At 43.6% G+C, this 26,770-nt stretch overlaps 2 protein-coding genes across 2 annotated transcripts; one reads left to right on the top strand and one right to left on the bottom strand.

Moving 5' to 3' along the window:
* The first annotated feature begins 6,232 nt into the window (after positions 1–6,232).
* LOC145409207 (sulfotransferase 1E1-like) lies at positions 6,233–21,136 on the top strand. Its single transcript, XM_080279697.1, has 8 exons — positions 6,233–6,409; positions 7,048–7,199; positions 7,491–7,692; positions 9,476–9,602; positions 12,597–12,763; positions 17,202–17,310; positions 17,437–17,530; positions 21,097–21,136. Exons 1-8 carry the CDS (start codon positions 6,233–6,235, stop codon positions 21,134–21,136), a joined length of 1,068 nt encoding a protein of 355 aa, XP_080135823.1.
* A 749-nt stretch (positions 21,137–21,885) lies between these two features.
* Positions 21,886–22,188, bottom strand: LOC145409206 (uncharacterized). The gene has a single exon (XM_080279696.1). The coding sequence runs from the start codon at positions 22,186–22,188 to the stop codon at positions 21,886–21,888; it is 303 nt and encodes a 100-aa protein (XP_080135822.1).
* Between the last annotated feature and the right edge of the window lie 4,582 nt (positions 22,189–26,770).

Below are 26,770 nucleotides of genomic sequence, written 5' to 3'. Positions count from 1 at the left end.
GTGTAATTTCATGGAGTTTACATTAGTCCTATTATATAGATATTATTTTAAAAATATCCTTATTACTATTGCAATTAATAATAATAGTGTATTTAATACTAGGGTAATATGTTTAAATTTGTTATTTAATTGAAGTTATATTTATTAATTTTATATATTAAAATTAAAGTTTTAATTAGTATTATATTAATTATTATTTTATTATAGACTTATCTGCTGTGATTGGTTATATATTTATACAATGAGATTCTATGTATAATATATTTTATAGTTATTTAAGAACAATCATTGTGTGTGTGTCTCTATGTATGATGTGTTTACATTACAGTGTCATCTAAGGTGTGTGTAAGATTCCATACCTACTACTACTACTACTACTGCTATTGCTGCTGCTGCTACTACTACTACTACATTTCTGCATTGGGTTACATAAAGCCTATATAATCTACTGGGTTTGTAAATTTTACCTAACTAATCACTAAAACACAGCCGGGGATGTCTGATGTGTTGCGGGGACGGCTCAGTCTGCTGGTGTGGGCATGGGTGTGGCAGTGGAAATATGTGAATAAATGATGTAGGATAGTTAATGATAACGCTGAATGAACCGTCTCCGCAACACAAAAGAAATAGCGGAGCTGAAGTGGAGCATATGAACATTCTCTCTCTCTCTCTCTCTCTCTCTCTCTCTCTCTCTCTCTCTCTCTCTCTCTCTCTCTCTCTCTCTCTCTCTCTCTCTCTCTCTCTCTCATACATCAACATCCAAGACCCTTCCATCCTGCCCCACTCAATCACGTGCTCAGATATAATTTCACATCAGCTACAAGGCCATTGGCTACGTCAGTGCATGCTTGCTCCTCCTCACTGACACCCACCACCTCTCTACGCAGCCGTGAGTAGTGTGTGTGTGTGTGTGTGTGTGTTATATTCACGCAGTCAGTAAATTGTTTCATACTGCGAACTAATACTTGTCACTACAAACTGCACTCTGTAATATGGAATGCAGGCTAATCCCATCTAACAACCATGTGTTCTATACGTATCAGATATAAATTAGTGACTGTCTTACCTTTCCCAGGACCTGTACCTCAGCCACTTATTTTGCGCAGTGCATCTAAAAAATTTCTTACAATGTAACTACCCAGTACCGACATAATTTGTAACCTAAATATATAGGAGAATACTGTGGTGTAAAAAGCAGGATAAATGGCAAAGTAAGAGGTGTTACCAAGCCTTCTATGCCACTTACAAAACAGCCCAGAGCTGCTAAAAAAAAGACAGTGAAAAACATGCTATTTTTTGCTTATATACAGAACTCTCTCTCTCTCTCTCTCTCTCTCTCTCTCTCTCTCTCTCTCTCTCTCTCTCTCTCTCCTTCCTCTATACGTGTGTGTGTGTGTGTGTGTGTGTGTGTGTGTGTGTGTGTGTGTGTGTGTGAATATTCAGGCTATATCTTTCTCTGTATCGGTCTGATAATGGAGCTACTTGTGTGTGTGTGTGTGTGTGTGTGTGTGTGTGTGTGTGTGTGTGTGTGTGTGTGTGTGTGTTAATCGATTTAACGAAACTAGGTGGAAAGGTTGACAGATACGGTAGGCCTCATAGACACCAACTGTTTTTTAGAGCATTAAGTCAAAGTAGAGTATCACGGTCTAACGAGGTCGACTTACACAGTATATTAATCTTGAACAATCAGTGTAAGGGGCAGATCACAGGACAAGGTGTGACCCATGTGAGAGTTTAACATATTTCAAACAGTTATTATCCAATTTTGGCCAACTTGGTGGATGGGTTGACAACCGGCTAAGGAGCAGACGTACTGCTTTTGAGAACAACAGGTCAAAGGTCAAGGAAGAACAAAAGGAAGAACAGAGGTATACAGTTTTGAAAACAATCAACCAAAGGTCAAAGTCACAGGAAAAGATCAAAGCTCGAGCCACATATCTGTAAGTGAATAAAATAAGTAAAAGAGTTTTGATCTGATTTGGATCTAGCTTGGTGGATGAGTTGAGGATCACCCTGGAGTGTGATCTACAGGGTAGTGTTCTTGGAGTGCGATGGGTCAAAGGCCAACCTCCCACCACAAGATCAGCTTAAACAGATTCTGTCTGATATAAGCTATACTTTATGGAAGTGTCCAGGTAAAAACAAAAAGAGTAAAAGAGAAATTTATTTCTGATAGCAAATGAAAAGGCAGTATAGCAGGGAAAGATTAAATTTTAAGATCACTGGCAAAAGTCATTTCAAACATTACTGATCTTATTTGAACGAACGTTAGTGGAATGATTAAAAAGTTAGACAAGAATGAAGTAAACTGATATTGAGAGTAATCTGTCGAAGGTCAGGGTCACGGCGCAAAGTCAAATATTCCCTCAAATCAGTTGGTGGACGCTAATGCTGAACTCTATGACTGCTCTTATTATTATTATTATTATTATTATTATTATTATTATTATTATTGTCATCATCACAATCATCATCATTATCTAATCCTGTGTTGCCCCAAGAAATGCGTAAGAGCCCGGGCCTAGGCAAGTTGGTCCTCACATTTAAGTTGAGGGGGACCAGCCTCACTCATCCCCGTAAAAAGAACTAACTATCTCTATCTATCTATCTATTGCCAGACGCCTCAATCCCGTTTGGGGTGGCCACAAACAAATCGCCTCCAAGTCGCCCTGTCCCCCGCCATTTCACTACCCTGCTCCCAACTCACACCCCCCTCTCTCATATACCTCTCCACCCCATCCCTCCATCTCATCCTCGGTCTCCCCCTCCCTCTTCCACCCTAACTAAAAAAGCAAATAAAGCGCCTCAGACCCGGACGGACCATACGTCGACGACTAAGGAACGGACAAAGGACATTCTGAGGGTGGGAACATGGAATGTGAGAGGAGTGAATGATGAAGTGAAAGACAGAGATTGTTCAGGTGCTTTAGGATGCAAAAGTGGATATATGTGGATTGACTGAAACTAAATGGTAAGGTGAAAGGGTGAGAGAATGGGAATATGGTTTAGGTATGTGTGCGGGAGTCAGTGAGAATGAGAGGGCAAGAGAGGGAGTATGTCTGATGATAAGCAAGAAGTGGAAGGAGAATATAAGAGAGTATGGAAAAGTGGATGCAAGGATTGTATGGGTGAGATTGAAAGTAGGTATACAAGCGTGGGCGATTGTATGTGTGCATGCCCCGACAGAGGATCGAGTGGCAAGAGTGAAAGATGAGTTTTGGGCGAGTGTAGAAGCGTTTATGGACAAGTTTGAGAGGAGCGAGAGAGTGCTGTTGATTGGGGACATGAATGGCAAAGTTGGGAATGTACGAGTGGATGGAGTGGTTGGTCAGTGGGGTGTGCCAGCTGAAGTAGATGGGAATGGAAATGCTTTGGTGGACATCTGTGCTTGTAAGGGGTTGGCAATAGCCAACACCTACTTTCGGCATAAGATGATCCACCGGTATACATGGAGAGTAATGAGGAGGATGGATGGTGAACTTGTTGAACGAAAGGCAATGATAGACTACGTGTGTGTGGATGAGCGAATGAGAAGGCAAGTGTTGGATGCAAGAGTGTGGAGAGGGTGGGGGAATGGAGTCTCGGACCATCACTTAGTGATGGCCAAGGTAGAGCTACAAAGAAAGTGGTTGAGGAGACGAAGGGGAAGACAGGAGGAAGCAACTCCTGTGAGAAGAGTGGAGAAATTGCAAGATAGTGAGAAAATGACAGAGTATAAGAGCATAGTGGAAGAAAAGACTGGGGAAGGTATGAGCTAGAGCAGATGGAAGGGGTGGAAGACATATGTAAGATATTCACGGAAGAGATAGGCGCAGCGTGTGAGGCAGTTTGTGGAGTGAGGAGGAGATGCAAGGGTGTGCAAGGGACAGCATGGCGGAATGATGAGGTGAAACGAGCTGTGGAACAAAAGAAGAAGGCATATAGTGAATGGTTAGCGAGTAGAGGTAGGGGAGAAGATGAGAGAGAGAAGAGAGAGGTATAGGTGAGCAGGAGAAGGGAGGTTAAGAGACTGGTGAAGGAGAGTAAAAGAAAGTGGATGAGGAGTTTGGGAGGAATCTGAGTGTGAAATGGAGGGAGAGCAAGAAATTGTTTTGGAAGGAGGTAAAGAAAGTAAGGCAGTGTGAAAGGGGAAATAGTAGGGGAGTGAAAGATAAGAATAATAGATTGTTGGAGGAGAAGAGAGAGAAACTGAGGAGATGGAAGGAGCACTTTGAGGATTTGTTGAATGTGGAAAGTGAGAGCAGTGCGAGTATAAGCAGTTGGGGAATGGCTGGGAGAAGAAGAGATGAGAGGAGGGAGGAAGAGATCAGTAGGGTGGAAGTAGTGGAAGCGATGAAGAATATTAAGTTGGGAAAGGCCCCAGGAATTGATGGAGTGTGTGGTGAAATGCTTAGGTATGGGGGTGAGATTGTTGTGGAGTGGATATGGGAAGTTGTGTAGATTGGCTTGGGAAGAGGGAAGGGTTCCAGAGGACTGGAAATCAGGTATAATTGTTCCTTTATACAAAGGAAAAGGAGAGAGAGAAGTATTTGGTAACCATAGGGGTATTTGCCTACTTAGTGTGACTGGTAAAATATATGGTAGTATACTCATTGATAGGGTTAGGCACATGACAGAGGAGCTAGTTGGAGAAGAACAAGGGGGATTTAGGAAGGGAAAAGGGTGTGTAGATCAGATATTTGTTCTAAGATGTTTAGTGGAGAAGTATCTAGAGAAGGGAAGGGAAAGTGTATGCTGCCTTCATGGACTTGGAGAAAGCTTATGACAGAATAGATAGGCAAGGTATGTGGAAGGTATTAAGAATATATGGAGTGGAGGGGAAATTGTTGAGTGCTGTGAAGAGTATGTATGAGGGAGCTAGGGCTACGGTGCGAGTGGATGGTGAGGTGAGTGAGTTCTTTGATCTCAATGTGGGACTGAAACAGGGTTGTGTGATGTCTCCATGGCTGTTTAATATATACATGGATGGGGTTGTAAAGGAGGTGCAGGGTAGGGCAGTGGATGTGGGGGTGGCTCTAATGAATGAGAATGAGATTTGGAAGATTCCGGTGTTGCTGTTTGCTGATGATACAGTACTGTTGAGTGAAGATGAATGGGAGTTGCAAGGTTTGGTGAATGAATTTGGGACAGTGTGTAGGAGGAGGAAGCTGAAAGTTAATGTAAACAAAAGTAAAGTTATGGTGTTTGAAAGGAATGAAGTCACAGAGTGTGCAGTGAGGTTGGATGGTGAGGATATGGAGAATGTGAGTGCATTCAAGTACTTGGGTAGTGTGATGAGTAAGGATGGAACTTTGGGGGATGAAGTGCGTGAAAGGGTACAGCAGGGAAGGAAGGTTGTTGGTACACTGAAAGCAGTGATGAGAAATAGGGAGGTGAGTATGGAAGTTAAGAAGTCACTGCATGATATTATTATGATCCCTACCCTGACGTATGGAAGCGAGGCGTGGACCTTGCAAGAGGGGAACAAGTCAAGAGTGAGAGCAGTGGAAATGAGTTACTTGAGAGGAGCATGTGGAGTGACGTGGAGGGACAGGTTGACGAATGAAGAAGTGAAGGAACGCTGTGGGGTGGATGTGGATGTGGTTGAGAAGATTAGGAGAAATACACTGAGGTGGTTTGGACATGTGGAGAGAATGGAGAATGAAAGACTGACTAAGAGGGTGTATGTAGGTGAGGTGGAGGGAGGGAGAGGGAGAGGTAGACCGAGGATGAGGTGGAGGGATGGACTTGAGAGGTATATGAGGGAGGGGGGGTGAGTTGGGGGGAGGGTAGTCAAATGGTGGGTGACAGAGCGACTTGGAGGCGTTTAGTATGCGGCCACCCTTTGCGGGATTAGGGCGTCGGGCTATAGATAGATAGATAGATAGATAGATTATTAACCCTCCTCCTCCTCCTCCTCCTCGTAGTAGTTGTAGTAGTAGTAGTAGTAGTAGCTAGTAGTTGTGTTATTATTATCATACCTAACCTCATTAACGCAACCTGACCTAACCTCACCTAACCTAACCTAATATAACCTCACCTAGCCTGACCTAACCTCACTAACACAATCTAACCTAAGCTGACCTAACTTAACCTAATCTAACATCACCTAACCCACTAACGCAACCTAATCTGACCTAACCTCACTAACGCAACCTAACCTAACCTGACCTAACCTCACTAACAACCTAAGCTAACCTCATCTAACCTTTCTGTCCATTCTACAGCCTGTGCGAAACCAAGACCAATAAGGATGAACAAGCCACGCCTTCTATCTGGCCATGAGACCGAACTGCTGACCAGTGAAGAGTTACGGAAGGCCAGCGAAGACCTGCTGAAGTACAAAAGTGGTTTGGTTCGAATCCTGCCTGACGGCTGGTTGTACCCGGCCATTACCACACGATATCTGGACCGACTTTACAACATGGAGGTACCCTAACACATTTTCCTTAGCCATTTATTTCTCACGTCACAGCTCAGTGTTATAGGGGTTGTCATACCCCAAGACACGAGGTGGAGGTATGTGCTGTATTCTGTGCTGCCTTGGAGATTCCGTAGTAACGTATCTTCTTTAGCGATTTTTTTTCCATGCTCCAGCTGCCCTTACACAACGATAATACTGATACGAATATTGATGAGAAGGATTATAATAGCAGAGAATAATGTGAAGGACGATGAATAACTAATGACGATGATGGCAGTGGTAACGGTAATAATAAACTGAAGATAATGAAAAATTTGCTGATGATAATGATGATGATGATAGTGAAGTTTATATTATTATTGATGATGATGTTGATGATGATGATGATGATAATGATGATGACGACAGTAAAGTTTATATTACTAATAATGATGATAATGATGATGACGACAGTAAAGTTTATATTATTGATGATGATGATGATGATGATGATGACAGTAAAGTTTATATTTTTATTGATGATGATGATGATCATGATGATAATGATGACAGTAAAGTTTATATTTTCATTGATGATGATGATAACTAAAGCTTAAATTATTAATGATGCTGATCTGATGCTGATGCTGATGATGCTTTTCCAGCTCCGGCCAGACGACGTGTTCATCATTGGGTTCCCCAAAAGCGGCACAACGTGGATGCAGGAAATTCTTTGGGTCATGTTAAGGAACCCGGATCTGGACCCCAATAACGAGGAGATGAAGGAGCCATTGTGGGTCCGCTCATTGGATGTTAGGTAATTTTCTAGTGAGGTGTGTGTGTGTGTGTGTGTGTGTGTGTGTGTGTGTGTGTGTGTGTGTGTGTGTGTGTGAATATTCAGGCTATATCTTTCTCTGTATCGGTCTGATAATGGAGCTACTTTGTGTGCGTGTGTGTGTGTGTGTGTGTGTGTGTGTGTGTGTGTGTGTGTGTGTGTGTGAACAATCTTATGGGCTTCTGATCTTTGGTGCCTTCTTCCTTGCATAAAACAGTACATCATTCAGCCATCATGCTGTCCTCCCTCTAACCTACACCTTTGCAATTCCAGTTTTGATTTGCACTTGGACAACGACAAGCTTGCCAAAAGGGACATCAAGTCGCTCGCAGAGAAGTTCAGCAGAGTCTGTTCCGGGAAAAAAGTGGAGGACGGTATGGCGATTCAGATAGCGGAGAGTCAGCCCTCGCCAAGAGTGATGAAATCGCACTTCCCTCTGGAGCTGCACAACAAGGATCTGCTCAAGAAATGCAAGGTTGGAGAGAGAGAGAGAGAGAGAGAGAGAGAGAGAGAGAGAGAGATGCAAATAAGTGAAAGGGTCTCACTGTTAACCATTAATAGTCTTCACATTACACCTCCCTGTCATCTATACTAATGATACAAATTGTGTAGTGCTATAAACAATACAGAAAACCTTCAAGGGAACATGAAGGTCTAATATACAAATTAAGTCGTAAAGGAAGAGGTGTTACGAAGAGCACACAGAGAGTAAACACACCTGCACCCTTCAGTCCTACATTTTGACCATGCCTTTTGATCCTGACCGATGACTGATTATTCTTGAAAATCGATTTCCCCCCCCCCTAACCCTCAGCCTTCTGGCTAAGTCATATCTAACCTGTCTGCGTTGACCTTCCCCTGTGTCCTTTCCCTTTGGACTATTGTTCTCAAAATCAAATTATTTCATTCTTGGATGACCCTTAATCATTCCACCAAATTCGACCAATATTGAATAAAATGTTTGAGTAATAGAGCCGGGTTAAATTAGGTCAGGTTAGGATAGGATATATGACTTTATTCTGTGACTAACTTTATTGTTCTTAAAATAGAGTTATTTCATTTCTACCTGTCTCTTAGTCCTTCCAACAACATTAGCTTTATCGGACTGAAACTTATATCTTGACCTTGCTCTTTGTTCTTGACCTTTGTACTACTGTTCCACAAAGCAACAGGTCAGCACCACTGCTTATCCTCAACCATTGCACTAAATAATGTTCAGATAAATTAACACTCATAGAGTTATATTGTTCACACACACACACACACACACACACACACACACACACACACACACACCGAGCAATAAAATACACTCAATCATAAGGGTGTAATAAAAACAATGCTGATGACGATAATGATGATGCTGAAACCAACAACAACAACAACAAGAACAAATGCAAAAACAACAAAAACAAACAACAATAATAATAATAAAAATAAAAATAAAATAATAATAATAATAATAATAATAATAATAATAATAATAACAACAATAAGAGCTAGAACACCGTACAATTGTCCAAGGACAATTTTAATAAAGAAAAACTTCCCTCAGACATTGTCTACAAGAAGCCGCGCTTTAATGGGATCTTGAGGTCAAGGTCACTGATCTAGTGCATATCACCTTAGGTCATCAAGATCTATAAGTCCACCAAGTTTAGTGGTTGTTGCTTTATTCTTTCAGGTAAAATCAGGTAATGTCTCTGTCTCCCGGGTAGTCAAAATTTTGGACCATAGGCGATCTCACAGAACAATGATCCGATGGACTATATTAAGCACTGCGTTCTGGCCGTGTCAAATGTATAAGCCATTAAAAATTTCAGTCCCTTAACTTAGGTGGTTCTTGAGTTTTAGGTTCACTTTTTTTTTCTGATCCTATCAGGGTTCCGCTGGAAGGATCAGGATGATATCTGATCAGATGAAGCGGCCAACCAGTACTATAATATGGTACAAAATGAAGGCTGTAACTCTAACGGTATGCGAATGGCAGAGACTTAGATCTTCCCTTGAATAATAATAATATTGACAAAAGCAAAACTTCCCACAGGGATGAGGAAAGTTTTATTAATAACAATGGCGTGGACAACAAGAAAGGAAAGAGAAGGACGAAGACGACGACGATGATGGTGATGATGATGATAATGATGGATTGATGATGACTGATGGTTATGACAGTTATCATAATTGATGACGATGATGATAAGTGATGATAATGATGATGATGATGATAATTGATGATGATGATGATGATGTTACAGGTAGTCTACGTGGCCAGGAACCCCAAGGACGTGATGGTATCCTACTACTACTTCATACGTGCGATGAGGAATGCAAACTATCAAGGATCACTCGAGAAGTTTGCCAGGGAAATTAAGAAAGGCGACTGTAAGCAGAGAATATAGTACAGAGATTATGGTACAGAGATTTAGTGCAGATTAAATTACTGATTACAGAGATTATAGTACACAGATTACAGTACAGAGATACAGTACACAGATTATAGAACACAGATTATAGTACTCCTTAACTCCGAGTGACATGTTCTCTAATTTATTTTTTCTTCTATCATGGTGACATGCTCTCTAATTTATCCTTGCTCCTATCAGGGTGACGTGCTGTCTAATTTACTCTTGCTTCTATCAGGGTGACATGCTGTCTAATTTACCCTTGCTTCTATCAGGGTGACGTGCTGTCTAATTTACCCTTGCTTCTATCAGGGTGACGTGCTCTCTAATTTACTCTTACTTCTGTGAGACGACATTAGTTAACTTTAGAAAGGACTCGCATACTGAAGGAGTTAATTTAGGATGCATTTAGCTCATCCTATTCCAAAACTCTTTCCTAACCTGAAATAAAATCATAAGGTGATAACAAGAAATACATTTTTAAAGGCATTCCTTGGATGAATGGATTAGAAGAGGTGTTATCCATTGGGTTTGGGAGGTCTACCCCCAAAAAAAAACCCTCAGACCCTCTGCCCTTACTAGCCCCTCATATGAAGTTTCTAATTATTTAATGTGCAACACTGTGCTGTATACTTTGTGGGAGCTTACAAAGAACCCAGTTATCATTATGTATAAAATAATAGGAATATGTGACATTTTTAGTAGCCTGGGATCAGATTTTCAGACATAATTATGATAGATTTCTTGGTTACGAGGAAAATTATTCAACATAAGGAGGTTTACACAATATCACGTCTCTAGTTCTTATTTCAAAAACAATTCTAAGTTAATTCTAAGCTACGGCAGGGAATCAACCGTAAGTGAGTTCAAGAATCAGAAGAATCACATCTCAGTTTCGTTATTTAGCTCAGTGATCAGCTTAGCATGGATGATAACTTTTCACTAAAGCCCTGTCCACACGAGCGGGCAATGCCCGCGGGCACAAGCGAGCAGTTTGCCTGTTGACGGGCACAAGCGGTGAGCCCGTCAACAGGCAAACTGCTCGCTTGTGCCCGCTCGTGTGGACAGGGCTTAACTTTCAGGGGAGAGATTAAAGGTATTACATTTGAGTACTATACTGTGATGATAAGTACATATAGTGTAATACATTATTCTGTACAACGCAAAGCGTAAATGTTCTTTTTTTAAAGTGAAGGAGAAACACTGCAAATTCTCCTCTTCATACATTTATATTGCCTTATCATTTTTTAAGAGCTAATAATATGATCACATAAGATTATCTGCGAATTGTGGGCGACTCAAAATTTACCTTTTTTGTGCTCTCACTTCTTAGGTCTGTGTTCAGCCAAAGGAGTAATTTCAATATAAACATTCATCTTAAGAGTACACAGAGCTTTTAGTACAGTAATGACGTACGGCGTAGAGCCAACACAAATTTTAAACACTGAACACCGCCCTTCCCAGAATAGACTGGGCCCATAGAGGTAGGATTAGGGTAGAGTCAGCGTGAGAAGGCTCCGGTGAAGCCAGAGAACTGTCAAACGGCCATATTGGTCAAGGCAAGAGGTCACGGCAACACCTACCTGACGAAGAAGATTGCTGTGCACTCCTACCTCTATGGCTGTGCCCATAGAGGTAACAGTCCTAATCCTACCTCCGTGGGTGTGGCCATGAGATTATTAAGCCTTTAATACCTCCAGCTGTGTGTCCACCTGGTATTCTTCAGGGAGAATGCCAGAAACAAAGTAGACTTCATTCTACCTCTGGTTTTAGTTGTAGTTCAGCTGTGGGTGTGAGACGTTCTGTCCTAAGTTGTAACTCACCATCAAATAACCTAAGTCTCCAAAAATGCCCACCACCTGTGCCGCATTTGGGTGTAAAGAAAGAGGAGATAAGAAATCTGACCCATCCATTACATTTCACCGGTGAGTATCTTTAGAGTGAATTATAATTTGTAAGTGTACATTATGTATATGACTGGAGTTAGTAAAGTCAAGCTGAATATTATATAGAATAATAGATACAAACTTTTTTCATAATGTGCTGATGCATATTATTTTAAATCATCTATCTATCTTCCATCCTTCATTTTACCATATGTTCTTAAATGCTTCCTCTTTTTTCATTCATTAACTACTTTCTTTTCTCCTTCCATTCATAACCTACTTTCTTCCTCATTTTTTCTGTTTGCAACTAAGAAAACACTCGCGCCTGGTCAGCGGAACCAAGTCAGACAGCTGTCAAAGGGGTCGCCGCCATGTTGGTCGAGTCAGGTCTGTCGGCCTCACTCTGACCTACCCGTGGTTAATCCCTTATGCCACCTCCACCTACTCCTACCTCTATGACTGGGCCACCCTCCTTCCCCCCTCCCCCCTTCCCCTCTCCCTCTCCCTCCCCATCCCTCCCCTGGTGTGAAGATCTCAGTACAACCGTGAGCAAAAGGTTCAAGAATCTTCTGTCTTGCCTGCCACATTTCTCCTTCCTCCCCAAACAACAGACAGTATCCCTTCTCTTCATACTCATATATTACGTGCTTCATAATACAGTCGAGTCAAAATACTTCATTTCACAGCTTCCACTGACACATCAAGCAGAGCAGTGTCGGCCAACTCTTGGTCATGGCTGAATATCACGGGGGTTTGGAATTATAATAACAAAGACGATTTTCGTGATGTAAAAAGAAAGAAGAAAAATCCGACCATGATTTCACCAATGACGTACATGTATTTGTTTCAAGTATGTGTGTGTATGTATGTATGTGTTTGTATGTATGGGTACGGATGTATGTACCGGGTATGCATTCATTTATTTTCTGTCCTCGTGGAACTGGTGTTATATTGTGTGTATTAATTTACTGTATGGATGTATGTACAAGTATATGTTTGTATGCATGTATTTATGTACGTTTGTTTGTATGTATTTATGTATCTATTTATTAATTATCATATTGCATTATCTGTCCTGGTGGTACTAGTCCGGTTCTGCCCATACTGGCCGCACGTGCTACAAGCCTGGAGGCAGAGAGACAACCCCAACCTTTACTTCACCACCTACGAGGACATGAAGGACGACATCATGGGGCAGCTGCGGAACATCAACAAATTCCTCGGCAAAAACTTGACGAAGGAACAACTCAAGAAGGTGAGTAGGAGACACTCGTGCGGTTATGGTGGTACCAATCTTAAGTGGCGGTTTGGGTGGGGCACGAACCTCTGTACAGTGGTGCCACGTGTTCCATACCCGCTATGTGAACGGCTCTGATATATGTAATAGGCATCACAATAAGATAAACACATAAGAATATAAAGGTGTGTATTATAATATATGAAAGAACAGTAAACTGATTATGCGTAAAATATTCATACGGCAATACAGAAACGTGGCATAATTATTTTACAGTGTTGCTTAAAAAAAAAGTAGTCACTTTTATTGGCTGTTACCGTCTTTCTGGGGTTGGTAATAATGGAGGCTACCCCAACATCTCTTCCTTACCGGTTTAATCCTGATTCTGCTCCGCTCCTATAGTCTTGCGCGTTATTCATGCAACCTACGTCGATGTCAAAAAGACATTAAAAGCAAAGAAGAGGCTATTAATGGATAGCTTAGAAAATAAATGGTTAAGGAAGAAGTGCTAAGACGCCTCCTAACCCGACGAAAATACCGGACTCTATTACTAAACACTGAGTCCGCCAAGGTGTACGGAAGCCATGTATGACTGACGGTCACTGATGGAACACGTGTAGTTGTTAGGTGGGATTAGCCTGCATCCCACATTATACACTGCTGTCAGCAACCATAGGCAAATCTCAAAGTTCTACCACTCTCTCTCTCTCTCTCTCTCTCTCTCTCTCTCTCTCTCTCTCTCTCTCTCTCTCTCTCTCTCTCTCTCTCTCTCTTCACCTGACAGTCAAGGGATTGCTTCTGGCTGGCGTTGTAACTGGTTCTGTACACTTGGTAACACACCTTCCTTCGCAGTGTATTCACAACACAACACCTCAACATCATCTTACAACCTACTGATGTCAACTATATTAACAGATACGAATAACATTCACAAGAATTTTATACCATAATCGCCCAGATAAATAGCTTAGGAATAAATGCTACGAAGCTTGATACTTCTCCCATCTACGTAATTTCTTTTTCAGTGTCTCTGGATCCTGCCTCACCCCATCCTTGGACCGGGAAAAGAAATAAGAATGAAGACTATGATAATGATAATGGTGATGATGATGATGAGGAGGAGGAGGATAAGGGTGGTGATGGTAGTGGCGATGATGATAATGATCATGGTGATATCATCACCATCATCATCGTTATGTTTAATGTCATTTTTGTTATTATTATTATTATTATTATTATTATTATTATTAGTATCATCATTTTTATTATTATCATTATTATTATTATTATTATTATTATTATTATTATCATCATCATCATTATTATTATTGTTATTATTATTACTATTAATTATTATTATTATTATCATTATTATTATTATATGACTGAAGCATATGCACTGTGTGAGGAGAGGAGTGAGTGAGAGAAAGACAGATTTTGGGATGAGCTGGATGACGTAGTGGGAGAAATGCCCAGGAGCTACAAGGTGATCGTGATGGGGATATGAATGGAAGAGTAGGCACTGGTCCTGAGGATGACATAATGTGTTGTTATGGAGTACCAGGACATAATGATAATGGGAAGTGACTAAAGAATATGTGTCAGGAGAGGAAGTTGTGCATTTGTAACTCGTATTTCAAACACAAAACATGCACATGAATATACATATGCTCGTAGAGAGGTCGATGATGGGAATGGTTGCTGATACGAGGGCCGTGAGAGGACGATGTGGAGGTCTGTCAGATCATATGATTGTGGTATGCAAGATCAAGCTGAGAGGAGTGAGGTGGACCAGGAGAGAAAGGAGCAGTCAGGGAGAAAGACTGAAAGTTGTGAAGCTGAGGATCAAAGAAATGGCAGATGATTACAGGACCAAAAGAGAGGAGGAGTTAGAATCAGTGAACTGGAATGAAATGGACCTGGACAGCAGGTGGAATGTATATAGGGATTGCTTAGTTAGGAATGCCAAAGTGGTGCGTGGTGTGGCAAGAGTAACAACAAAGCAGAAAGATACGGCATGGTGGGATGAAGGGTTAAGAAAGTGCTGGAGGAAAAGAGGAAGAAGTGGCTAAAGTGGTTACAGGACAGGGGTTCAGTTGAAATAAGAATTGAGTATAGTGAGAGCAAGAAGCACCTACATAGTCTAGTGAAGAGGAAAAAGAAGGAGGTAAATGATGATCTGGGAAGACAAATGAATGCGAACTACTCTGAATATAGGAAGTTATTCTGGAAAGAGGTACGGCAAAGTAGAAGTGAAAGCAGAAGGAAACGTGATGATGTGAAGGATGCAAACCCATGGGGATGAAGTAAGGACCAGATGGAAAGAATATTTTGAAAGCCTGATGAATGGAAATAGAGAGAGCAGATCGGCTGTAAACATTATTGGTTTTGGGAATGTGCAGAGAAGGAATACAGTGCCAGAGACGTGACACTCGCACAGGTGAAGAGTGCTGTGAAGCAGCTGAAAAATGGGAAAGCAGCTGCGGTTGATGAGGTGTATGCAGAGATGCTTAAGTGTAATGGAGAGAGTGGAATGAAGTGCTTGTTGGAGATATGTAAGAAGGCATGGATGAATGAAACTGTGCCTGCAGAGTGGAAAAAGGCTGTGATTTTACAAAGGTGAGCGGGGTGAGTGCAAGAACTATCGTGGCAGAAGTTTACTGAGTGTGGTAGGGAAGGTATATGGAAGAATTATTATAAAGAAAGTAAGAGAGATATCAAAAGTCCTAGTGAGTGATGAGCAGGGTGGCTTTAGGAGTGGCAGAGGATGTGTGGATCAAGTATTTGCAGTGAGACAGATAGCAGAGAAGGCTTGTGAGGACATGGATCTGGAAAAAGCATACGACAAAGTAGACAGAGAGGGATTGTGAAATGTTTTGTGGATGTACCGTGTAGATGGTAAGCTGCGAGGTGCTGTCAAGAGTTTTTATGATGGTAGCGAAGCGTGTGTAAGGGTTAATGGGCATCTAAGTGAATGGTTCACGATCGTGTGGGCGTGCAACAAGGTTGTGTGATGTCCTCATGGTTGTTCAATATATATATGGATGGGGTGATGAGAGAAGTAAAAACACGAGTAATGGAGAGAGGGATGGCATTGGTAATGAATGGTGATATATCTCAAATTTGTTGTATGCTGATGATGCAATATTGCTGGCAAGTAACAAGAACTTGGTAGGATAGTGCAGAGTTTTGTTGATGTCTGTGAGCGTCGTGCCTTGAGAGTAAATGTAGAAAAGAGTAAAGTGATGATTACTGAGAGAGAAAGTAACTCCCAGTGTGATCTTACAGTGAATGGAGAGAGACTGGAATTGGTGAGAGAGCTCAAATACATGGGCACAGTAATAGAAAAGAGAGGAGAATGTGCAAAAGAAGTTGTAAGTAGAGTACACAAGGAAGAAAAGTAGCTGGTGCAATGAAGGCCTTGATAAGAAACAGAGGCCTGAGTGTTGCAGCTGCACGAGGCTTACACGAGGGCGTGTTAGTGCCAACTTTAACATACGGGTGTGAGACTATGATGTGACATGAAAATGAAAAGTCAAGAGTAAGAGCAGTGGAGATGGGACTGCTGAAGAATGTATGTGAAGTACAGAGAGTGGATAGGATACGATATAATGTGATTCGTGAAAGGTGTGGAGTGAGGAAGTCTGTGGACACCAAAATCGAAGAGAGTGTACTGAGATGGTATGGTCATGTGGAGAGAAAGGATAACAATAGAGTGGTGAAAAAGGTATATCTAAGCGAATCTGAAGGAGGAAGGAGGTGAGGCAGGCCAAGGAGAAGGTGGAGAGATATAGTGGACTAGTGTGTGAGGAAGAGAGGTTTGGAAGTCGTTGAGGCTAGGGAACTGACAAGAGATCGAGCTGGCTGGATGAATGTTGTGAGGAGAAGTGCATGATCAGGGATTTTTGGTACCCTTTTTTAACGTGGCAACGTCAGGATTGACTCAATCTGATACGTTTATGTGAAGCTACAGAACGTGTTGAATGTTTTTGGCGTATCCGATAGAGCCAGGATTCCGGAGGCTTGAATGATGAGTGAATGGAAGCGTGACGAATTAGACTGGGCAAATTTGGGCTGTCTGGACATTGCTACTCCTCACCCAGCCCTTGGGTGGGAAAGGAGGTCCAGACGTTGATGATGATGAAGATGATGAGTATTATTATTATTATTATTATTATTATTATTATTATTATTATCATTATTATTATTATTATTATTATTATTATTATTATTATTATTATTATTGTTATTATTATTATTATTATTATTATTATTATTATTATTATTATTATTATCATTATTATTATTATTATTATTATTATTATTATTATTATTACTATTATCATCATTACTATTGTTGTTGTTATTATCATTATTATTGCCATTCTTATCATTATTTCTGTTATTATTATTATTGTTATTATTATTATTATTTACTTCCTTCTGCATTCCACAGATTGCCGAGTTCACCAGCTTCTCGTCTATGAAAACCCGCGGGGAACCAATTGACAAAGCTTTCTTCAGAGAGGATATGTGGAAGAAGCAGGGTGGCATGTTTAGGAAAGGTGAGAGAGAGAGAGAGAGAGAGAGAGACAGACAGACAGAGACAGACAGACAGACAGACAGACAGACAGAGACAGAGAGAGAGAGAGAGAGAGAGAGAAATATGAACACTTTTTTCTTTATTCTAGGGATAAAGGGCGACTGGAAGAACCACTTCTCTCCAGAACTGAACCAAGAGATGGACCAATGGATCAGGGACAACGTGAAGGACACTGGCCTTAAGTTCAAGTCTGGAAATTAGTGAGCTAATTGCATAGAGGTGTATTAAGTGACTACTGAGCTTTGGTAACACCCATTCTTTACCTGCTTACTCTGCACAGTTTAATTCATTGTCCTCCTCTGTATAACTGATGCAGACTTTGTCTATATTAAGGTGAAATAAATAACACACAAGGCAATGTTAAGGTTTGATATGCAAAATCCATTGCAAAGGGACCGTTCACACATCGCCGAATGAGATGCCGAATGCGCGCCGAACCGTATTCGGCCGGGATTCGGCCAGAATCGGGCCCAAACCGAATTTGGCCTTTCTGCCTGGTGTCTGTTTGATGTCGCCGACAGTATACCGACGAAATAGAATGCAAACCGAACGCAAATCGAACGCAAACAGAATGCGCACAGACGCCAACCCGAAACTCCTATTTTGAAAATTAACCGTCATTTTTTCGGTGCGACATCGGTACAGCATTGACGATGTATCGGCGATGCATCAACGATGCATCACCGATGCTGTACCGAGGGCATCCCGAGTGTATACCAAACTTCCCACGCCCACCCAGGGGTGTATATATATGCGCATACCAAAAAGCCCATCACACTCCCAGTTCCAACAGAGCAACAATGGACATCACAGCAGTCATCCCCAGCGAAGTCAACAAGCAAGCCGTGGCCCTGTGGAGCAAAGCACAGACGGACTCCCTGCTCTGCGTCAAGTATCTGACCTACCTGTACCTGGAAGGCGAGGAAAAAGACCACATTCCACCCCGGAGGAGGCGCAAGATTCGCCAGAAGAGGTCCTGTTGGTCCCGCGACTGGAACTTCAATGACGGAAAGAATTTGGCCAATGGGAGAACCTTCTGCAGGAGCTGATACTGGAGGACAGGACATCATTTCGCAATTTCCTACGCATGGACGAGGACCTCTCCTGTGAACTCCTTGAGAGAATTTGTCCTCGCATCAAGAAGCAGCGCACCTTCTGGTGGGAGCCCTTGGAGGCAGGTTTGAGGCTCTCCATCACCCTCAGGTACCTGGCCACCGGGAACAACTACCGCAGCCTTTCCTTTGGATTCCGAGTACCTCCTAACTCTATCTCCTGCATCGTGTACGAGACGTGTGAGGCCATCATCGCGGAGTACATGGACAAGGTGATCATTTGTCCATCGACAGCCGAGGAATGGAAACAAGTTGCGAAGGGCTTCTCACGAAGGTAGCAGTTTCATCACACCATTGGAGTGATAGACGGCAAGCACATTCATATGCGTGCTCCTAGCAAAAGTGGATCCTACTACTACAACTACAAGGATTTCTTCTCCCTGGTCCTGCTTGCTGTGGTCGACAGTGATTACAAATTCATGTTTGTGGATGTGGGTGCCAATGGGGCAACTTGCGATGCCCAGGTATTTACCAACTCAACCCTACACAAAGTGCTCTCGAATAACCAAGTTCGACTGCCTACCAGAGAACCTCTGATTGACGGCGAACGCCCAGTGCCCTACTTCATTGTTGGAGATGATGCCTTCGCCCTTCAAGAATGGTTGATGAAGCCCTTCCCCAACCGAGGTCACACCTACGAGGAGAGAATCTACAACTACCGCCTCTCCAGAGCAAGACGAGTGGTCGAGAACGCCTTTGGCATCCTCGAGAACAGGTAAGTGAAATTTTGATGTCTACAAATGTCAGACGTGTCTATATATCAATCTTGGCTGCAATCTTGGAAGTGGGGGTTGGAGTCCTCTGGGAACAGGTCTTCGGATCCCGCCTCCATTCTGCTGTAGATGCTGTAGTGCGCCCGTTCTCCTAGCTCTGGAAAGTGTGACTGGGATGCTTTGGCCTTTTATATATGCCTCGGTGGGCGGTGTTCAGAATTCTATATACATTCTTGGGGCAATCGGTATAATTTTTGTATGTATTCTGTCCATATTCGCCGATTCATCGCCGACATCGTACCGATTTTTAACGGTCGTTTTGTCGGCAATGCATTGGCGAATGCATACTGAATGCTTGGAATGCATACAGGCCCTCTCTCACTTCGGCGTAAATAGGCACGATGAAGCCACGATGAAAATCGTGGCCGAAGTCGGTGATGTGTCGACGACTCTGACCAAGAATCGTGGTGTCGGCGTAATACCGGCGACACCAGTACGACAAAACGCCGACACCTCAGCAGAGTATACGATATAACCGGCGACTAGTAGCCGACATATCGCTGATATGTCAGCGTAATGCACAAACATTATTCTAAATTCAAATTTTAACGTTTTTTTTTACGGTGATTCAACAGCGATAAAGGTACAACGGCGGCGTGCTGTCGACATGTATCGTCGATGTGTCGGCGAATGCATCGGCACAAGAGGCACAACGTTATTCCTCTGAGTTCGCCTACATGTCGGCAATAGATCACCGACATTCATAAGATGAAATATTACTGTCGCACAACCCGGTACATATCGTACGGTTTACGTAGGCTATGTCGTATTAACCTCACCGATGCATCGCCGATACATTGCTGACGCTTCGCCGTATGACCGTACGACATCTCAACAGTTTTTTTCACCGCTGACACCTCGCCAATGTCGGCGATCATACGCGGTTTATACCGGGTAATCGCCGACGTCGCTGAGGTGTCGCCATGTTGTTGATGACTAATCTGCGAAATTTTACAAAATCGTGGAGGGCCACGACGTTTTCATGCAGCATGAAAACGTCGTGGCTCCCACGATAAATTTCCACCTCGTCCGACGTATCGGCAACATGCCACGAATGGACAAGATTTTGATCACGAATACCCACAATTAGGGATTTTTGACACATCGTGACTTTATCTTCCCCACTTTCGCCGAAGTGGGAGAGGGCCTTACCGAAGGATTACCGAATGTGACCCGAGGGCGTCCTGAGGAAGTGAGTTCGGGCAGGTCACACCGAATATTTCATGTTTGATGAAATATTCGGTGACTTACCCGAACCCATTTCGAACACCCCGAAATGTTCCCGAAGTGCGCCGAATAGCCCAGAATTGACCGCCGAACGTTTCCTGAAGCCTATTCGGGATGCATTCGGCTTCTCTTTCGGCGATGTGTGAACGGGGTATAAGGAAGAGGTGCTACCAAGCCTCCTTTGCCACATAAGATATGGGCCTCACTAAGATGCAAGTTTTAGTGTATTCTTACTACCTCCAGACGATTTTATTCAGTTTAGGAGAGCATCGTAGCAGTGAGGAGGTTAATGAAGTTGTATCCAACCCCTCCACTTCGATAGGTCTCTGCTAAGCCTAATGAAATCGTCTGAAGCTGGCAAAAATTAAATGATGAGGGGCTGATGGAGACTTATACCCCGTTCACACATCGCCGAAAGAGAAGCCGAATGCATGCCGAATAGGCTTCGGGAAACGTTCGGCGGTCAATTCTGGGGTATTCGGCGCATTTCGGGAACGTTTCGGGGTGTTCGAAATGAGTTCAGGCAAGTCACCGAATATTTCATCAAACATGAAATATTCGGTGTGACCTGCCCGAACTCACTTCCTCAGGACGCCCTCGGGTTGCATTCGGTAATCCTTCGGTATGCATTCCAAGCATTCAGTATGCATTCGCCGATGCATCGCCGACAAAATGACCGTTAAAAATCGATACGATGTCGGCAATGAATCGGCGAATATGGACAGAATACATACCAAAATTATACCGATTGTCCCAAGAATGTATATAGAATTTTGAACACCGCCCACCGAGGCATATATAAAAGACCAAAGCATCCCAGTCACACTTTCCAGAGCTAGGAGAACGGGCGCACTACAGCATCTACAGCAGAATGAAGGCGGGATCCGAAGACCTGTTCCCAGAGGACTCCAACCCCCACTTCCAAGATTGCAGCCAAGATTGATATATAGACACGTCTGACATTTGTAGACATCAAAATTTCACTTACCTGTTCTCGAGGATGCCGAAGGCGTTCTTGACCACTCGTCTTGCTCTGGAGAGGCGGTAGTTGTAGATTCTCTCCTCGTAGGTGTGACCTCGGTTGGGGAAGGGCTTCATCAACCATTCTTGAAGGGCGAAGGCATCATCTCCAACGATGAAGTAGGGCACCGGGCATTCGCCATCAATCAGAGGTTCTCGGGGAGGCAGTCGAACTTGGTTATTCAAGAGCACTTTGTGTAGGGTTGAGTTGGTAAATACCTGGGCATCGCAAGTTGCCCCATTGGCACCCACATCCACAAACATGAATTTGTAATCACTGTCGATCACAGCAAGCAGGACCAGGGAGAAGAAATCCTTGTAGTTGTAGTAGTAGGATCCACTTTTGCTAGGAGCACGCATACGAATGTGCTTGCCGTCTATCACTCCAACGGTGTGATGAAACTGCTACCTTCGTGAGAAGCCCTTCGCAACTTGTTTCCATTCCTCAGCTGTCGATGGACAAATGATCACCTTGTCCATGTACTCCGCGATGATGGCCTCACACGTCTCGTACACGATGCAGGAGATAGAGTTAGGAGGTACTCGGAATCCAAAGGAAAGGCTGCGGTAGTTGTTCCCGGTGGCCAGGTACCTGAGGGTGATGGAGAGCCTCAAACCTGCCTCCAAGGGCTCCCACCAGAAGGTGCGCTGCTTCTTGATGCGAGGACGAATTCTCTCAAGGAGTTCACAGAAGAGGTCCTCGTCCATGCGTAGGAAATTGCGAAATGATGTCCTGTCCTCCAGTATCAGCTCCTGCAGAAGATTCTCCCATTGGCCAAATTCTTTCCGTCATTGAAGCCAGTCACAGGACCAACAGGACCTCTTCTGGCGAATCTTGCGCCTCCTCTGGGATGGAATGTGGTCTTTTTCCTCGTCTTCCAGGTACAGGTAGGTAGAGCAGGGAGTTCGTCTGTGCTTTGCTCCACAGGGCCACGGCTTGCTTGTTGACTTCGCTGGGGATGACTGCTGTGATGTCCATTGTTGCTCTGTTGGAACTGGGCGTGTGATGGGCTTTTTGGTACGCGCATATATATACACCCCTGGGTGGGCGTGGGAAGTTCGGTATGCACTCGGGATGCCCTCGGTACAGCATCGGTGATGCATCGTTGATGCATCGCCGATACATCGTCAATGCTGTACCGATGTCGCACTGAAAAAATGACGGTTAATTTTCAAAATAGGAGTTTCGGGCTGGCATCTGTGCGCATTCTGTTTGCGTTCGATTTGCGTTCGGTTTGCATTCTATTTCGTCGGTATACTGTCGGCGACATCAAACAGACAGCAGACAGAAAGGCCAAATTCGGGCAGTTTGGGCCCGATTCTGGCCGAATCCCAACCGAATACGGTTCGGCTCGCATTCGGCATCTCATTCGGCGATGTGTGCCAAACCACACCACGCTGATACCCTTGTAGAGTTTTTCCCTTCATTTATCTAGTTTTTTTTTTCTTTCTTTTTCCTTTTCCATAGGTACCAGCCAACAGGATGCCCAATATTTTCTTTTCTCACTGCACACTTTCGCTTCATCTACGTGAGAAAAGAAGTCTTGATGATGATTATGATGATGATGATTTAGCTGTAGTTCCTTGATAACAATCTATGCGTTAAGGTAGATTTTGCGCCTTTATTCTTCTGATATAATTCTGGACTGCTTCGCTTCGACATTATCCCTATAATGGCCATGGCTGCCAGATTTGTTGGCAGTTTTATGGTGTAAGTTAAAAGACAAAGAACTTTAGATATACAGTACTGATTGCTATCCCGATGCCACATCAACCAAAAGGCGCTGGAGGGGGACGCCTTCACGTGGTGGCACTAGTTTAATCAAGTGGCTCCACTGGCCGGTTATGTAAAAGTTCCTCAGCTCCTTCTCTATCCCCCGAAAGAAGGATGATGGAGTGCAGAGAACAGTTTCAGCCTTCAGTCCACAGGGTTCACGTCCAGCTGAGTCCTGGACCACAACAATAACAACAACTTCGGCCTAATACAGTCTGTATGCTTTCATGTGACACAGGCGGCCACTTCCACAGTTTGAAGATTAAATCATGGTTATGAGATATCCGATGAGCTTTAGTTATGAGGAGAGAATAAGCCTCCTTGGTTACTAGTTAAATTTATCCTCCAATCTGATTACACCTGGCCCATCAGGTGAACACAAACCAACTATAACATGCAGACATTTAAGCTGTGACTATATTACATACGGATGTCACACACTGTGGCACTGTAATGTTCATCTGATGCACAATGCACTCTGTATATAGATCACTATACTGTGTAACATGTAAATACAAATACCAGTATAGTCTCAACACTGAAGTTTTATTATTATGATTCCATTATACCGATGCTTTAATTCTGGCACTACCAGGGGTACCCGGCGTTGCCCAGGTATATAGCTATGCATACCAACAGATCCCCAGACCCGCAGAGCACACCTCCTTAGCATGGGCAGCCCACGGGGGTCATGCCCTGCCTAAACCCCGCTTCAAGCGGAGTTATACCACTTTGCAATGTTGTTTTCCTTGCCAAAAATCTATCATACCACCACTATCATCACGCCCACTATGATTCCTACCTCTATCACCACTTCTACTGTTATCGCTTCCACTGTCATCACTACATTCCTCATCTTCCCTCCACTATAATCACTACATTCATCTTTCCCCCACTATCATCACTACCACTATAACCGCTACCGGTACTACTATTATCACTACCGCTATCATCACTACATTCCTCACCACCCCCTCACTATCATCACTACCACTACCACCACTACCAGTACTACTGTTCTCACTACCACTATCATCACTACATTCCTCATCATTCCCCACTGTCTTCGCTACCATTATTACCATTACTACTATTATCACTACCACTCTCATCACTACGTATCTCATCATCCCCTCACTATCATCACTACCATTTTCACCACTACTACTATTATCACTCCCACTATCGTCACCACATTCCTCATCTTCCCCCACTATTATCACTCCCACTGTCACCACTACTACAGTACTATTATCACCACCACTGTCATCACTATTGTCAGGTCAGACACTGTTCTGCTACTGGTACCATGCAATCCAGTGCTACCTGTTTCATGGTCGGATCGTCGGCAAATATGGCCCGATTCACACAACCCGTTTTGGCTCCGACAGGCAGGCCGCCGGCTTGACGCCGTCACGATGTTGGGTATTCACATGACGCGTTCCCGGTCCGTCCAGCATCGTCATTCAGTGTGTGCTCATTGTTGTGTGAGGATCATGGCCGGTCGGTCTCTAAGGAATTTGGCGGCAATTGCTCTACTATTAGAAGAAGAGGAGGAAGAAAAAGTTCGTGGAAAGAGGAAAAGATTATGGATACGCCAGTCACTGAAAAAGAGAAGGTTCAAGGGAGAATTCTGGACCCTGTATAAAGAACTGGCATATGATGAGGTAAAAATTTTCAGTAGTCCTGCTGAAGCACTACCTTGGGAGTGGTATAGCATATCCTATATTATGGCCAGAAAAACAGTGAATTTTACCAGCAAAGATTATGACTTATAATTTCATGTATAATAAACTATTGACACACTCACCTGGTTTGTTTAGTTCCTCGTCAATCGCTTTCAATATCTTATCCTCATGCAGATAATCACTGTACTTCTTGTTAGTCATATCAAATAACTCTTCATAAGAACGCTTAAGTTCGATCAGCATTTCGTCCATGATGCCAAACAATGAACTGTATGTGTTATCTGCATGGACAAGGCGGTAACAGCGAGTCCTGGAATGGACGGGTATGCTACATGTCCTCGTTCACATGAGCCATCATGAACCCATCAGGCTGGCGTCAGGTCGCCAGGTAGCCGGCCAGGATTTCTCGAGAAGATATCCGTGACGTGTCGGTCGGCTGACGGATGGCTGCTGCCGTCAGCTTGACGGATCATGTGAACAGTTACATTAGAATGCATGTAAGAAATCTCGACAGCGTCTAGCCGCTGGACTGCCTGTCGGAACCAAAACGAGTCGTGTGAATCAGGCCTAAACCGGCATCCCCACTGGTCTAGGGCAGTGAGGAGGGTGACTAGACACCCTGCAGGATGAAAAGCAAGACCTGTCAAAGGCCGGATGAGCAATTTATGCCAATGACCATCTAGAAGGGTAGGTGGCGCTCGTTAGCCTTGGTTGGCAATCGACCTGGGAGAAGGAAAACTCTGAGGTAAAACCTGGATAGCCATAGTCAGGGATTCCACACCCCTGTCCATAGGCTACTGGTGAACCCTCTCCTGACTTGGGAGGTTGGGGTGGGGTTTGTGTCCCCTTCCTGTAAAAAACAACTCCGCACGAAATAAGAGAAGGAAGAGTGATAGGGGTCAGTGCATGTTGCCTGACCCTGACCCAGTTTTGCTGGGAGGTCCTCCCTCAGGCACCGGCCTGGCAGGGCTTTTTGGGCCGTGTCATGTTGGCACCCATCATGATGGTTGCTGGGTGAAGCCTACTGGACCCCAGTGACCGAATGATGGGAGGGGGAACCCCATAGCCCAGACCCTCCTTTTGATTCATGTCATGGTGGTGCAAAGGATGCGCAAGAGTGGGTTTAACCTTCCGAAGGCACTGCAGGTGGGGGCTTGGAACGTTCTAAGCCTTTCAGAGGATGACTGACTGCCTTCGTTGTCACTTCTCTGAAGTGAGGCAACCTGGGCATGGTGAAATCAGTAGTGATGTTTACACATATTACTGATCTGGCTGTGAAGATGATACCCATATTAGGGGTGTCGGTGTTGCAGTTGCAGCTCACTTGTCTCTTGTGTCAACAGGGTTACTTCGATTGATGAGCATATAATGCTGGTGAGACTGAAGCACTACTTGGGCTTCATCTCTCTTATTGCAGTGTATGCTCCAACTGAGACGAGTGATCTTGAAGAGAAAGAGCTATTCTGCACCAAACTTGACTCTGTCGTGGAATAGTGCCTGCACGGGATACACTCCTGGTCCTGGGTGGGTTTAATGCAGTTACTGGCACTGACAGGGAGAGCTTCGGGGATTGTGTAGGTTCCTATGGCCCAGAAACCAGGAACTCCAATAGTACTTACCTTCTGGATGTTGCCAAAGCCCATAAGTTAAGATTTGCTGGATCCTGGTTCCAGCAGCCAAATCTTCACCACTGGATTTAGTATCCCAATACCAGAGGGGCTGCTAAGGAGATTGATCACATTCTTGTTAGTACTTGCTGGAGGTTCCTTCAGAACTGTAGGGTTTTCAGGAGTGCAGAGTTCTTTGCAACTGATCACAGACTTGTTGT

The sequence above is a fragment of the Coenobita brevimanus genome, chromosome 80, assembly GCF_032717465.1.
Source record: "Coenobita brevimanus isolate Jiangsu-jjx chromosome 80, ASM3271746v2, whole genome shotgun sequence".
Lineage (NCBI taxonomy): Eukaryota > Metazoa > Arthropoda > Malacostraca > Decapoda > Coenobitidae > Coenobita > Coenobita brevimanus.
This window is presented reverse-complemented; position numbering and strand designations above follow the sequence as displayed.

Coding starts and splice junctions, on each gene's coding strand:
- LOC145409207 (XM_080279697.1), top strand. CDS start 6,233: ATGAACAAGCCACGCCTTCTATCTGGCCATGAGACCGAACTGCTGACC. Junction 6,410..7,047: donor ACCGACTTTACAACATGGAG/GTACCCTAACAC, acceptor ATGCTTTTCCAG/CTCCGGCCAGACGACGTGTT. Junction 7,693..9,475: donor ATCTGCTCAAGAAATGCAAG/GTTGGAGAGAGA, acceptor ATGATGTTACAG/GTAGTCTACGTGGCCAGGAA.
- LOC145409206 (XM_080279696.1), bottom strand. CDS start 22,188: ATGGACGAGGACCTCTTCTGTGAACTCCTTGAGAGAATTCGTCCTCGC.